The following is a 16,560-nucleotide window of genomic DNA, read 5'->3' as shown; positions in this document are numbered from 1 at the left end:
ACACATCCTCCTGGGACTGACTGGCTGGCTGTGGTTAGCAGGGAGTTCTTCCAATGGGAAGTCACTGCCAGTGCTAGGCAGTCTCTACGGGCGGACGATATTACAGGTGCGGCTGCAGCCCTGCAACCCTTTGGTAAGTTTGCCACTGTTTTTTTTTCTTTTCTTTATTCTACACTACCCACACAGAGTGGAGGCAGCCATTTTGTGGGCAGAACCAATAATCATGAGAATGCAGACAGCAATCCACTTTGCAGCTCCTGCCTCATTGAATTGATAGAACAACCAATGGCCACATCTACAAACTGGTTGCTTCCAGTTTTGAAGGCAATGGGTTAACTTTAACAGATCAGTTGAATGCTTCTAGGTATAATAATGGGCCTCAACAATAGGAATGTAAAGGACTCTATTTTATAGACTAGGAGTGAATAATTTCATTAACAAAAGTAGTTCCTCATCTGCGTCTAAATAGAGGTTATTACAATAAAACACACCCAATTTTTCTATGGAGATCAATTTAAGCTGTGTATGTAGTAGGTAACAACACCATTAGGTTATCATTGTTCCCATGACTAAAATCCTCTGTAATGTGTGGGACTGAAAAATGATAATGTGCTAAATCCAAGATTGCATTACCTCTATCTGCAGTCAACCGTTTTCTACAACAGCAATTTCTTGAGGCTACTCTTTTATTGCCACCGGGTCAGTAATGTCCACAGTGTCCTCTTGATACTTATGCATTAGCAGTTACTTCTGTGTTTGAGCGTTGACAAAGACTGACATACAGTACTGCCGCGATATTTATTCATTTCCAGAAGCCAGGTTGTTCGACTGTCCATATGGCAAACTTAGGTCAAATATGTTATGTTTGCAAACGAAAAGGAAACCTGTGCAGCCAAGTTCAATAGTATTGTCATTAGTTTTGGAATCCTTGTGCTTAATGGCAGATATGTTGCCTTCCTCTATTTGTTTAGGGATATACAATATATAGAAAATAAGGTTAGGGATCAATGGGTTGACCTGGATAAGGCCGACAGTCAATAGTTCGACCAATATTGGTCGACGTGGGGGGAATGTTGACACAGTGAAAAGGTCGACACGGGACAGGTGAACACATGAAAAGGTCGACGTGATATTTTTAAAATGTTTTTGATGTCGTTTTTTGCATAACATGACCAGGAATCCCAATTAGTGCACCGCATCCACTTGCATTGCTCACTTCACTCACAATGCCGCGGGAAAGGTGCCTCGCTCCGCTACCGTTCGGCACAGGTTACTATTCCCAATCGTAGTTCACGTGGATGGTAAAGTATGAAAAGTTAAAAAAAAGAAATAATTGTAAAAAAGCCATGTCCGCCTTTTCATGTGTCGATCTTTTTACTGTGTTGACCCCTATCCCATGTCGACCAATAGTGGTTGATCTATTGAGTGTCAAGCTAAGTACTGTCGACCTACCATCCAGATATGAGAAATGCATCCCTACGTAGGAGAATTGTGAGAGTTTCACTAATTCTTAGATTAGTTTACTTGGACTGTCATCCTACGCAGTCAGTTCAATTTATTTATTTATTTGTTATTTATTACCAATTATTTATATAGCACACACATATTCCGTAGCGCTTTCCAAAGAATATTTGCTCATTCACAACAGTCCCTGCCCCAGTGGAGTTTATAATCTATATTCCCTATCACATGCACATGCACACACATTCACGCTAGGGTTAATTTTGTTGGGAGCCAATTAACTTACCAGTATATTTTTGGATTGTGGGAGGAAACCCACGCAAGTACGGGGAGAATATACAAACTCCGCACAGTTAGGGCCATGGTGGGAATCGATCCCATGACCTCAGCGCTGTGAGTCAGTAATGCTAACCATTACACCATCCGTACAATTAAGGACAATGTTCTCGCCCTCATGAGTAAGTTCGGTAAAATCTAACATGTTGGACAATCTCAAATCGACAAAAATTTTTGGGAGTTGTCAAGTTAGGGATTTTTAACATGTATTATTTTGCTGATTCCCCTGAGAAATTGTGGACCATTGGAGTCCGCCGATCGGTGAATCAGATTGGCGATCGGCAGATTGGTTCAGCATCGGGAAATCATAGAATTGTCTGGGCAGCATAAGTTTAGCTAGAAACATTTTTGAAACAAAGTGCTGAATTTTGGCCACAACCACAGAAGATGCATGTATAGATAAAGCAGGAAGCTAAGGGTGGATCAAACTAAATACTAACAAACCCTATCAGCTAATGTGCTAGAATCAATAAATAAATTTAAGTTGAAGAGTTTGGATGTCAACAAGACAACGATACAACACGTACCTGAAACCATCTAGTTACATGAATAGAAGGTAAAGGTTTTGGATACAACACATACCTGAAACCATCTATGGAGCAGTTACAGGAATAGAAGGTAAAGTGTTTGGATTGGTCACACCGTTTATGTGAGAAGACCTAATAATACTACTGATCTAGAGGATATCGACCAGGAAGAGAAAGATTTGTACAGTATGAACAGAGAGACTCTTCTGGCTACAAGACATGTCTGCATGCTGTTCCTCCTGCAATGGGAGGCGTTACTAGTGTTGGCGGACAGGGTTCCTGAACATTTGGACATGTCACATTTACTAATTTCTTTTTTTTTTTTGCTTAGTCTATTAAATTCTCTAAATAAATAATTGTGCATTAATATGTACAGGAATATGTTGTGTACGTTACATTCATACCCTGCAGTGTTTGTGTTTCCTTCTTTTTCCTTACCGATTAATTGAAACATGCAGATGTGATATTATCAGGGATGCTAAGCATTATGCATACAACTGTATAATAAATATAAATAGTAAAGTCAAAGTTCGTTGACTATTTACTCTATGCTTTGATTTTTTCAAAACTTTTTTTAATATAATTTTTGGTAAAAAAATTTAACTAAATCATGTTTACCACAAAGGTCCCAATTCAGATGCAGTCGCAAAGCATCTTTTGTATGCAAATCAGTTGATGCACATGCATCTGAGCCACAGTGCGTACTAGCATTGAGGAATGAAGTCACAAAGTGAGTGACAGGTAGACAGCTTTTGTGGATGGTAACGTCGAGTGGTCATTACCGTTCGGACGGCGTTTTCTGGACGTGCATAAATTAGCAGTTGCGATCTCACTTGCTCAAATGCATACGGCAATAGATAGCAACAGCTATAGGAAGAACAATCACAGCCCAATTAGGCCCAAAGAACATATTTGCATTTAAATACTTGGATAAACATTTAGAATTTAGAAAATAATAAACTTGGGGTATTTTTTTCTACCTGACTAAATCTGCAGCAAACTGTCAAAGTTAAATGATCACATGCTATCATAAAATAGAATTTAATGGACCAATAACACATTTTCAAAGCTAAGACCAGAAACAGCAAATTAAATTATATATTGCCTGTGGAAACGTGGAGCCACTCTCAGTTCTCGACAGCTGTCTCCTCATTGCAGCTTTCCCGGGTGGGAGTCAGCACAGAAAGCTGCAGTGTGTTCTAGAATTGTACTTGGTGTTCCTCTATTCTCATCTTAGAGAGTAGTACACAACAGCACTGGCATGTGTAGGAGAGTTACTAATGTCTCTTTGCAACCATTCCCCACCTTCTATCAGGACGATGCTCCACATGCAGCCCTGCTCTCATATAGGTATTCACTCCAGAGCTAATCCCTCCCACATTTTTAGCACATGCATCCCCTTAAATACCCAGTTCTGCTGTGAATATTACGATGATTGGTTACTGGTTGAGTTAACTCTGCCCATTTCAGTGAGTGAGCAGGTGGGCAATAAATGATGACAAAAATGTAATGTAGATTATAAAAAGCTGCTAAATATTCATTATAAACCATTATATTTACTGTGCAGCGTATGTTGTAGCCTAGGCTATTTAACAGTATACCATATATTCTGTGCTCTGCCCACAGGCAGTAATCCATAGTGGTCTTTTTCATTTTGATGGTAAACCCCACTTTTGGATATTTTGTTGACTTATACCAAGAAGTAACTTTGGAACAGAGCATCTTGGGAATGGAGTACTCCTTCTTACTAACCCTTGGAGAGAGATAAAGTATCAGCCAATCGGCTCCTAATTGCCATGTTACAGGCTGTGGGATCTATTTACTAAGCCTTGTAGAGGGATAAAGTGGAGAGATATAAAGTACCAGCCAATCAGCTGATAGCTGCCATGTTTTAGGCTATGTTTAAAAAATGACAGGAGCTGACTGGCTGGTATTTTATCTCTCTCCACTTTATCTCTCTCCAAAGTTTGGTAAATATCTCTGTAAAACACACATCCTACAATAAAATATGTGTCAGTGTAACTTGCATATGAATCACAATAAAAGCTTTCATCTTTGCTGAGATTGATGCCTCCCACCAGTTCTTGAATTGAATCCACTCCACACCTTAGATATAGATATAGTGTTTATGTTAGATAAACTCACAACCTTTATATGGAGATTGATTTAATGAGCCCTTCAGAAAGAAATAAAACACTGACTGCATTTCTGCTAAATGTCAGCACTCACCATGTTATCCAAGTATACACTGGTTTATCACATTGTTCTCATTGATTTTTGGCATTTCCTTTTCTTCTTACAGAACAAAAGCACTTGTCTTAGAGCTACTCGCAGCCGTCTGCCTGGTCCGCGGAGGGCATGAAATTATTTTAGCAGCGTTCGATAACTTCAAGGAGGTAAACATCTACTGTTGCATTTCATCTGATAAAGGAAGGCGGCTCTGTGTGTTTTTATGAATCAAACTAGTTTTGATTTATTTCTGTTCCTCCCCTTAATGAACATACAATGAACATAAAGCTTTTGAGGTACAAGTAGTTGATAGTGATTTGTGGGCATCAGGGCCAGATGTTTTGAAGATTCCGTTGACGGATGTTGTAATTCAGTTGACGCAACACGTATCACCTCCTTGAGGAACTACAGACAAGGTCACTGTGATTGAATGATATAAATGAGAGAAAACGGACAAGTGGGATTTGTTCACCCAGGGCATGCGGCCATTTTATGAGATGAAGCACAATACACGAGATTATACATATTAATGTACTGGGAACCTGTTGGATCCCCATGGCAAAAACTACACCAGGGACCGCTTACAAAACAGTCCGATGACAACCGAATGCCATGGTAATTTGGTTGATAACAATGGTAATCAGAGAAGCCGAATTACTGCCACTGAAGGGTGTGTAGCCACTGTGGGCCTGGATGTGGCACGGCATTGTGTGAGCCACTGATATAAAGAGTTTAAGGCTCCTTCTGAGTCTGTCCCTATTCATTATGCGGTAAACTGAGCAGTACTGAAGTTTTACATAGTGATACTTTTGCTAAATGACTAGATAAAAAGCTGACAGGATAGGAGGACACAACAAGCCCTACTTCCATCATCTCTATATATCCCATTAGTTGCCCATTGGAGGAGGCATCAGAGTGGAATGATGGCTCGCTTACAGGGTGGGACTTGCCTACAGAGGACAGGGGAAATCTCTGGTGGGACCCACTGCTTGAGGGCCTCACCTCCAATTCTGATGTCAGGTTTCAGACAGTACACACCAAATATACATTGTTACTCTATTACAGGGTTAGTTACCTGGTAGTACAGGAGTGAACAGACTATGCACTGTAGAATCCATGTTGTCTGCAGACTATGGGGTATATTCAATGCCGGGCCAGACCCAATAGGTTTGGCCCGTTCCCGACAATGGCAATCCGATTTTCTTTAAAGTCAGGTTGACATTGTCAGAAATGGGGCTAAAACCTGTCGGATTTGGCCGCGCTTCCAACAGCCAATGTGGATTCCGACAATCCTCGTGGTTTCCGACAAGTCGGGAATTCCCGACTTGTCAGAAAAAATCAGCTGGTATTGAAACCCTTCCGACCTAAACCTGTCAAAAACTTTCGTCTTTCCGACAAGACGGCAGTTTCCGACAGGTATTGAATACACCCCTTAGTCCTCTTGGTTGGTCAAGCATCTGTGATGGCTGGCCACACCCCTTTAATCAAGGGTCCCTACCACTGACTTCCCCCAGTCAGCCCTTCATGCTCTTGTCCAACACTGCTCACATACATGTAATCATTACGTGTTGTGACGCTCGCTTCCCTGCTGCCTGCGCCAAATCTTCTGTCACCCCTGCTCCATTTATTGACAAATGCATCACTACATATAACAAACCGGTATTAAAAATGGCAGCCCTCTGCCTCAAAAGTGAAGCATGAAGGCTTTCTATCTGTTAGTTTGGAGAGACCGACATAACAGTAAATGAAAACAAATATGCAAGTCACGGTTTGTAATATTTTTTGGTTCCTCCTTTCTTTCATAAAGAAACTGTGATACAGCTGAACCGTTGTACAGGCGATAAGAAGTCAGGCACCGGGGGTTTGTTCCCTGGAGGTGTATCGTTATGAGATGCTTGGCAACAGGCCAACTTATTTTTTTACGTTGAGTAAGAAGAATCTTATACATAGTATTTTATTACAAATACATCTTTTCATTTATATTTTTTTTTACTCTTATGGCATTTCAGTCAGACATCCTATATCTCATATACACAGAGATTAAAAATAAATAGAGGATACATGTATCAACATCACAAATAAGCAGGTAACAGTTGTCAGCGCACAGTGTTGATCATTTTAAACACAAAAACAGACAAGCTAAAAATATAAATGCGTCGAAAGAGTTTTGGGACGAGTGGGCAGGAAACAAAGGTCTTCAACTGACTGTTCTAGCTATATTTTAATTAGAAGTGTTTGCATGAAATAACTGGTGTCTCCATGGCAACCACACATAAATACACTGGGGATTTTTCATTTTGCATTTAAGAGTTGTCATTTTGTCATCCACACTAAATATAGGAGCTCTCAATAGAACGTGGCTTTCTTGAATTAACGCAATGTGTTCATAGCAGAATCTTTTTGATCCAATTTTTTGTAATTGTGAAGAATTACAGTTGTAGCATAGAAACAAACTAAAATTTAAGCTTAGATTAGGTATACATATTTTAATAGTGTTAAAGCATCACCGGGATCTGAAAGGGTGGACCACAATGGGAATTGGGTGGAAATCACTGAGTTTCAGGAGTCTCCTGAACAATCTGGATAGAGTAGGCATATAATTGCCTAGGCTGCATCCTTAGAAATGCCTTGTCAGGTCTCTGACCCGGATCACGAACCAGAGAGTCGGCTTTAGTATTAGGAGAGGGTAGGAAACCTGGGGATATGATGAGGCTCCTCCTCATGTGGGAGGTGCCTGAGTACCAGAGGGGCTACAGTGAATATTCTGGTATGGAACTAATGGTTGCAGGTGATTTGCAGACTAGGAAGCCCTGTGCTGGATAGAGTGCTGCACTCACTATAGTAATACTGGGGAGGCATTTGATATGCCGGCTGTCGGGATACCAGCGCTCAGCATACCAGCGCCGATATCCCGACAGCCGGCATACCGACAACTATTTTCCCTCTTGGGGTGTCCACGACACCCCTGGAGGGAGAATAACACCTCACCGTGCCTGCAAAGGGCTCTTTTGCGCTCATCCTGCTACCGGCATGCCGGCGGTCAGGATCCTGGTGCCAGTATGCTGGGCGCGGGGATCATGACAGCCGGCATAACGTAGTACACCCATAATACACTACTGAGGAGTAGAACAGCCAGAAGGAGAGGGTTGCGGCCGTTCCTGTTGCACAGGGCTGGATTCATTGGGGGCTGTACCAGCAGTACATCCCCTCTAGTGTAGCCCGCGCCCTGCTCTGGCTCACAGCACCAGTACTGTGGTACTGTGTAGGGAGAGACATTATGGGGGACATGTACTTAGCAGTGATAAAAGTGGAGAAGTGAGCCAGTGGAGAAGTTGCCCATGGTAACCAATCGGCATTGACGTAACATTTATAATTTGCATTCTATAAACACATACAGAGTAGCTGATTGGTTGCTATGGGCAACTTCCCCACTGGCTCACTTCTCCACTTTTATCACTTCTTAGTACATGTCCTCCTAAGTCTTCTCCCCTAGTGCCTTGGGAGCAGTTCTGCCACTTGGAGCATCTCTAAGACTCAGAGCAGCAAGCTAGTGAGTAGATCAATGTGACCCGCCCTCCCACTACCCGGGGCATTTACATATGACGGCTTGAGCGCCGCTCAGGTGGCGGGTGCAGCACAGAGTGCAGCGGTGCCCTATTACGGGGCTGCTTACTAGATGAGTGCACAGTATAGTACGAGGACTGGTGCCTGCTGAATGGAACACACAGCGTAGAATGGTTGCTGCCACTCTTTGGTTCACGTTCACAGTGTGGAATGGATACTGATACATGCGGACTGAAGTGCACCACGTAGAATGGCTGCTAGTACTTGCAGATTGAAGTATGCCACGTAGATTGGATGATGGCATTTGAATAACAAGGGCTTCTTGGCACACAAGCCTAGTCCTGGCCTGGCGGCAGCACAGAACCACCCAAACAGTTCCATTTTTCTTGTTCGGAGCTAGATGGAGTGGGTGGAAATACTGACAGTGTAGAAAACGGAGCATGATCCATGAGACATGGGGCAACTAAGCCTTTTCTAAAACAATGTATACATAGATAGAAAGCTGTCGAAAGCTAATTAACATTCTCCTGACACGAGAGTCTGACCCCAACTTTCATGATGTGGTTAATTGCTTTTCTTGTTTTCCTACTAGGTTTGTGGTGAAAAACAACGCTTTGAGAAGCTAATGGAACATTTCAGGAATGAAGACAACAATATAGATTTTATGGTAATATTCTCACTTTTGGGTTCACTAAGTCGTATTTCCATGAGTTGTGTAATTGTGAAGGAAATGGATTTTGTACGAATATTGATGGTTTCCTAAACAGTTTCATGGTTGGAGAGTAGCTCGTTAAAAGTGATACCTAAATCAAAATAAACAAATAAGTGATAAATTATACTTTTTACAAATGAACTCCCATGTTTTGTAAGATATGTTTTACCCAACCCTACCCCAGTGCATTGATAAATACCTCCCTAGGGCCCTCATTCCGAGTTGTTCGCTCAGTAATTTTCTTCGCATCGCAGCGATTTTCCGCTAATTGCGCATGCGCAATGTTCGCACTGCGACTGCTCCAAGTAAATTTGCTAAGAAGTTTGGTATTTTACTCACGGCATTACAAGGTTTTTTCTTTGTTCTGGTGATCGGCGTGTGATTGACAGGAAGTGGGTGTTTCTGGGCGGAAACTGGCCGTTTTATGGGGGTGTGTGAAAAAACGCTGCCGTTTCTGGGAAAAATGCGGGAGTGGCTGGAGAAACGGGGGAGTGTCTGGGCGAACGCTGGGTGTGTTTGTGACGTCAAACCAGGAACGAAACTGACTGAACTGATCGCAGTGGCAGAGTAAGTGTCGAGCTACTCAGAAACTGCTTAGAAATTTCTATTCGCAATTTTGAGAATCTTTCGTTCGCAATTTTGCTAAGCTAAGATTCACTCCCAGTAGGCGGCGGCTTAGCGTGTGCAATGCTGCTAAAAGCAGCTTGCGAGCGAACAACTCGGAATGAGGGCCTAAAAGTGATGTCAATACGTACAATAAATACATAACCTTTTCCTTTTCAGATGTAAAGCCCCTAAAAATTTAGTTCTAAACGATTTCTTTGATTTTGAATCATCTCGCCAGTAGTATCTCCATTAGCTATACACTAGACATCGGACCGAGGTCCGTACACACTGCACTTTCTGAATGATCCCAAAATGACATAGCATGTGCAGCACACGCTATATCAGGAGCCGATTCTGTTCTTTATGGACAGACTGTCGGGCCAGGGTGCAGTGTACAATCTAAACAATTATTGGGCCAGCAACCCAATACCGGCCAATTTGTTCTGAAAATTGTATCGTTTGCACTTGGGCTTGATTCAGATGTGGTCGTAACTTCGATGGTGTCACAACTGAGGGATTATCGGCAGACTGCGCATGTGTTGCTGCCGCAGTGCGCACGTGCCAAGGTACCTTTCTGATGCTGCTCGCAGTAAGTATTCAGTCGCAGAGTAGGAAGAGGCCAATTGGGGCAGGTAACGGGGCGTGTCTGCAAAAACACAGTCTTGTTGTGACCATTTTTGGGGCATGTCTCGGCGCGCGACTGCAATTTTGCGCGCATAAAACATGGCCCCAGGGTCGTAACGCCTGTGGCTATTCTGCGGAGCCATGGAGGCCATCAGGTAGTCGATGTTCCTCACATCTGCACCGCTGTTGCAACGGAGTACACAGTTGCTGATCATGTTGCGATGGCTTTGGTAGGCGCCTCTGTTCACTTGTGGGCAGCTGCTGCACTTCAGTTTCGTCACTTAAAAAGATTGCTGCTGCATCAGCATTGCAACGCATCTGCACCAGGCTCATTGTGCGACTGGCTGGTAAGTGTGTATGCACAATAATGCTTTGTGCATCCTTACCAACATCGCTACATCGGTCGGCCATCTTTATGGGAGTTTCTGTCCAGTAAGCACTGGCGTTTCTATAATGGGTGCAGTGTGTGTTGTGCACACGGGCCCCTGAGTCCAGAGGGGGCCCCCACCGCACACGCTGCACCCATTTTTAAAATACTCACCCCTCCGAAGTCCAGCGCCGGCATCCGCAGCGCTATTAGAACACAGTGAAAATGGCTCAGCGGACATTTTCACAGAGTTCTGTGCATGTGCAGTAGAGAAACCTCAGGGGAAATGGCCGCCGCTCCATTTTCCCGGAGATCTGCGCATGCGCAGTAGAGTCTGAGCCCTCTAGTGCTCAGACTCTACAGCGCTCCGGGCAGAGAGGAGGGGGCCCGAATGGAGGAGACTGAACACGGGCCTCCTCCTCTCTTAAAACGCCCCTGCCAGTAGGTACTCTTGTAAAAGTTGCCCTGTTCTCTAGGGCCCAGGGCAAATACTCCTTTGTTCTTTTTATTACAATGAGAAGAGCTGTATTGTTACACAACGGAAATCTCTTGTATTATTGATAGAGTCTGTGGCACCGGTATACATTGTGAATCACAGCATACTATACATGTATATGTTGTAGTATACTTACAGCAAATTAATTATTTATTGCTGTTAATAGTAATTAATAATTCAGATGTTTTATGATAAGAGTCTTGGTACAGAAACAGGAAGTGGAAAGCTTTTTCAATTACAGCAAAGTTCTGTTATTATGTATAGACTTTAAAAGTTTCTGACAAGTAAGACATCCTGAATGATGTCATCTCTAACGAAAGTTATATTTACTTGTAAGACATACTTTGTATTACTGCAGAATTCAGAGTCTTGTTCCCAACGGGACGCCATCACGAGACCGCCCGACAGGCAGAGAATATAACCTGCCCGCAGCGTGTCGAGCGCAGCCAGCCCACAAGGGTCTTTTTAGCACTCGCCCCGCTTCCGACATACTGGTGGCCGGGATCCTACTGTCGGGCTCAAGACAGCTGGGATCCTGCCCGCTGGTCAATAGTATGTATTCCTTCACAACATAGTAGATTTCCTAAAAGTTTAGAAACTTTGGGTGACTTTTGTGTTTTATGGCAAATATGGAGAAAAGATCAGTGCATTCTCTCTGCCGCTTTGTGAGGAGGAGGAGTTAGGGCGGAGCTAACGGGCACTTGCATGGTAATTAGACTGACTGTTACTGGGCAGCTGTTGTGCCACTCGCGCTCTTCCATCCACCGCGCACCAATCCTCTGTCACCTCTGAGGTGCAGGAGGTCAGATCGTTATTGATTAGAGTTAAGTTGTATTTAAGATTTAAATATTGCATATGACTCTACTTTATAGCACATGGAGATCTTGCCACAGATAAATTATCCACCTAATTTTACATGAATATATATGAATTTATTTCAGATTCGCTTTAAAGCTGAACTACAATAAAACATAAACACTAATGAGTATATTTACTAAAGGTCAATTTTGATTGATTTTAGATCGATTAAAATCAATATTTATCGATGTTGGGCTTACAGGGTTAAAACACACATTTACTAACAGTTTATTTTTTTATATTTAATTTTTGTAAATGTGTGTTTTAGCCTAGGCAGACCAACATCGATTAAGATTGATTTTAATCAATCAAAATCGTTCAAACTTGACCTTTAGTAAATATACAGCTAAGAGAAGATTTATAAGAGCAGAAGAGAACATTTATGAGTTTGGTAAACAATACTGCGAGATGAAAATAAAGATATATTACTCAAACTTTGCTATAAATATCTTCACTCAACAAAAACCAAATATCTGTGTTTAGAATCCCGACCGGGCAGCTGCTTATTGGATTAATTCTGACACCAGCAACGACTTCTTCAGGACAATAGGCCTAATTCAGAGCCTGTCGCTGATGTGCAAAAATCGCTATGAAGCGATTTCTGCACATCGGCGCATGCACGTACGCCGGTATGCACATGTGCAAGGTCCTAAACTGCGTTCTCTTCAGAACGCAGTTTAAGACCTAGAAGGGGGCGGGAATGGTTCATCAACACTGAGTTTTGTGGGCGTCGATGGAGGCATGTCCGGACCGTTGCTGGGGCAGGTCGTGGTGGCTGCATGACATCACAAGCAGCCGCCGCGACCCTTAACATGGCGAGTAGCCGTCTGCCTTTGCAGCTAGGCTGCGTAGGCAGGGGGCTACTTGAAACATGCAAAAGCATGAGGGGGGGAGGGGCTGGATCCGGCATGTAGGACGGACTTGCCCTATGCTGGGCGTCCCCCTGCATGTCAAAGAAGATGATCGTAGATGTGCGTTTTTTTCGCACATCTACGATCAGCTCTGAATTACCCCCCTATATATTTACAGCAAAGCGTGACTTCTTTTCATCTGGTCATTCCCATTCTTTCTCTCTGAGCCGTATTAGGTAAAATTAAGACAGAACCATTTTTGGGGAGCTCCCACAGATTCCCAATAGTCTAGCTTCCCAGTTTCCACCGCAGTGAAGTGGACGGACCAGGGGTCTGATGATGTAATCTCAATCTGCGTGTATTACATCATCCTGGCCAAATCCCTTCTAAATGACGCAACAAACCGCTGATACACTATAGGGCAGTGGTTCTCAAACTGTGGGGCAGAAGTATTAAGCCAGTGATAAGTGAGAGGTGATAATGCACCAGCCAATCAGCTCCAATATGTAAATTTACAGTTAGGAGCTGATTGGCTGGTCCGTGATCACCTTGCACTTATCACTGCTTTATCACTTCTCCAGGCTTAATACATCTGCCCCTGTGTGCCGTGGCACCCTGGGGAGCCTCAAGACACTTACAGGGGTGCCTTGGACTGGTGGCCCACGACCAATTAAAATTATACATGGTTAATGTAATAGGCAAAACCAATGCTGCTGGCTGACAATCATAAAATATGTTGACAGACAGAAGCGAACCCTGTCCCTCACAACACAATTGAACCTAAGGATGACATATAAACAGAATTCACATAAAATAATATTTCTTTGAAAATTTATCAACAATAAACTTTGGCCTAGGGGTGACATGAAAAAAATTCTGATGCTCTAGGGCACCGTGATTCAAAAAAGTTTGGGAACCACTGTTCTAGAGGATCTAGCATGAACTGAATTGGTTGCTGGAGACTCTGGATCTGATGTACGCTACACTATTGCCATTGCAGCTACGAATATATTCCAGTTTCTACCTACAGTACAAATACACATCATTGGTCATGGATCAGACGATGATTCTGAGTTGTTCGTGCAGCATGACGCATGATGTAAGACGCCGGAGCCTTTGCTGTTGCATACAGATCACAGTCCCAGGCTGAGACCGCCTGTTTTTTTGGTTGCAATTCCCCGTAACCACCTGCAATCAGTCTCTGACTGTCGATCACTTTGTGAATGAATATTCTCTGCGACTGCTGTCACAAGACCATCGCAGCACATTCATAGTGCGTTTAAGATGCATGCACAGCAGTCCGATAATTGCTCATCTGCATAAAAATCAGGTTTGCGTACATCTATGCATCAGGCCCTTTAATATGACCCTACATGTCAATGACTTTAGTGGACTGTGGCAATATCTTAAGAGCAAATCAAGTGATTTAACTACTTGGACTATTTTCATTGTACACACTACCTAAAAAGTGTTGCTCATACAACTTTGGGGGTCATTCCGAGTTGATTGCTCGCTGCCGATTTTCGCAGCGCAGCAATCAGGTGAAAAAAACGGTATTTATGCGCATGCGTATGCCCCGCAATGCGCACGTGCGACGTACGGGTACAAAGCCCTTTGTGGTTGTGCTCAAGTTCTAGCAAAGTTTTTCTTCGCACTGGCGGCCGCTAGAAGATTGACAGGAAGGGGGCGTTACTGGGTATCAACTGACCATTTTCATGGAGGGTTTGTACGAACGCAGGCGTGCCCGAAAAAACGCAGGCTTGGCTGGGCGTTCGCTGGGCGGGTGTATGACGTCAAATCCGGACACAAATAGGCTGAAGTGATCGCAAGCGCTGAGTAGGTTCAGAGCTGCTCTGAAATTGCACAAACTGTTTTTGCAGAGCTCAGCTGCACAAGCGTTCACTCTTCTGCTAAGCTAAAATACACTCCCCAGTGGGCGGCGGCATAGCGTTTGCACGGCTGCTAAAACTAGCTAGCGAGCGATAAACTCGGAATGACCCCCATTATGTGCTGCATGACAAAATGGCATAAAATAGGAGGAGATGTTAAAATTAGTGACAAGTGGATGAGTGTCGCTTACAGAAGAAAGCACAAAATGTAATGTTGGAGACAGGATCAGGGGGTGATGATGTGGTGGGAGTACTGTATGCACTACAAAACTTTCCTGCACAGTTTGCAGATTATATAATTAGTTAACTCATATCACGCTGTTTTGGCTTGTTGCAGGTGGCATGTATGCAGTTCATTAACATTGTTGTCCATTCGGTAGAAGACATGAACTTTAGAGTACATCTTCAGTTTGAATTTACCAAATTAGCCTTGGATGAGTACCTGGATGTAAGTATTTCTTATTGTATTGTCACTTGTACCTCTGTGTGCTTTGCTGACTGCTGCCGTGTATAAGATTGTACTGTAAGATGCTTAGAATAGACAGTCTCTTATGTGTTTAAATGACCCCTCAATGTAGGACAAATCTGCCTAAATGTCAGTCACTATATCCTTCTCCGTAGATACTGTCATTTGATAAGACAATGGTTATTTACGAATGTTTAATATATGCTGTCACGCATACATAGGTGTAGACACTGGCAGCAGCCCCTATGTCTTACATTAATTATAATACAGAAGGCGACATTAGAACTGTCTCTTCTACATGTGTCACCTTGGTCTGAATGTTATTACATTGGTTGATAGGTGTCTAAGGGGTACATTTACTAAGCAGTGATAAGAGTGGAGAAGTGAGCCAGTGGAGAAGTTGCCCATGGCAACCAATCAGCACTGACGTAACATTTATAATTTGCACACTATAAAACTATACAGAGCAGCTGATTGGTTGCCACGGGGCACCTTCTCCACTGGCTCACTTCTCCACTTTTATCACTGCTTAGTACATGTCCCCCTTAATATGTATTATCCCATGAAAAGAGCTAGTTGCATTTATGTGCCCGACCACTCTCAGCAAGTACAGTGCGATCCTCCCAACTCTTCCCACCGATGTAAACATTTGCTCCCATGTAACATCTATTTATGTGTAATAATAATCTGGAAAAGTCATATGCGCTGCAAGAGGTGCTTGCGTAGCACTTTCTTAAATGACTATTGATATGCCTATTCTATCGCCAGACTCCGTCTATTAATTAGTCACCATTAAAGTGACCCAGGAATTAATAATATATACAAAGTCATATACATTCTCATGTAAGTGAACAAATCTATCCTATTTTAGTTCTTTTAGAAATAATAGGTTGAGTATCCCATATCCAAATATTCCGAAATATGGAATTATTTGAGTGAGACTGAGATAGTGAAACCTTTGTTTTCTGATGGCTCAATCTACACCTACTTTGTTAAATGCACAAAGTTATTAAAAATGTTGTATTAAATGACCTTCAGGCTGTGTGTATAAGGTGCATATGTAACATAAATGCATTCTGTGCTTAGACTCGCGTCCCATCGCCATGATATCTCGTTATGGTATGCAATTATTCCATAATACGGAAAAATCTGATATCCAAAATACTTCTGGTCTAAGGCATTTTGGATATGGGATTCTCAACCTACATATAATTTAGTAAATTATATTACACATCCACTTCTCCAGTCATCCAAATGAGAGTGAGAAAACAGATTCATCAGGAATTAGTGTGAAAAGAATGATGTTGCTTTTGCGGTCAGCAAGAAAAACTGATCCTTTCTTGAAGATACTTATTTGAGGTTATAAATGTAAAACATTATTATAATTTAATGTGAAAATAAATGTCTCACTTTGGGGGGTTATTTACAAAGTATACTTATGCCTGATATATAAAAGGGCAATGCTTTTACTAGCAATTCAATTCAATTACTGTCGAAAAATGCGTTTTCATGGTAAAAAGATGCAAAATTACTGCAATTCGAGGTCATTTCACCAAACGCCTATTCAATTGTCC

General features: G+C 42.6%; 1 protein-coding gene across 8 annotated transcripts in view; it reads left to right on the top strand.

The window, feature by feature from the left end:
* Positions 1-16,560, top strand: part of FMNL2 (formin like 2) — a 446,274-nt gene that overhangs the window by 354,213 nt on the left and 75,501 nt on the right. For all 8 annotated transcript variants that reach the window (XM_063933532.1, XM_063933537.1, XM_063933536.1 and 5 more), the window contains exons 9-11: positions 4,627-4,720; positions 8,710-8,784; positions 14,858-14,968. In XM_063933532.1, the coding sequence (XP_063789602.1) occupies positions 4,627-4,720; positions 8,710-8,784; positions 14,858-14,968 (280 nt within the window). The remainder of the gene's footprint in view (positions 1-4,626; positions 4,721-8,709; positions 8,785-14,857; positions 14,969-16,560) is intronic.

The sequence above is a fragment of the Pseudophryne corroboree genome, chromosome 7, assembly GCF_028390025.1.
Source record: "Pseudophryne corroboree isolate aPseCor3 chromosome 7, aPseCor3.hap2, whole genome shotgun sequence".
In the NCBI taxonomy this organism is placed as follows: domain Eukaryota; kingdom Metazoa; phylum Chordata; class Amphibia; order Anura; family Myobatrachidae; genus Pseudophryne; species Pseudophryne corroboree.
Note: the sequence above shows the minus strand (reverse complement) of the source record. Positions and strands in the feature narration are given on the sequence as shown.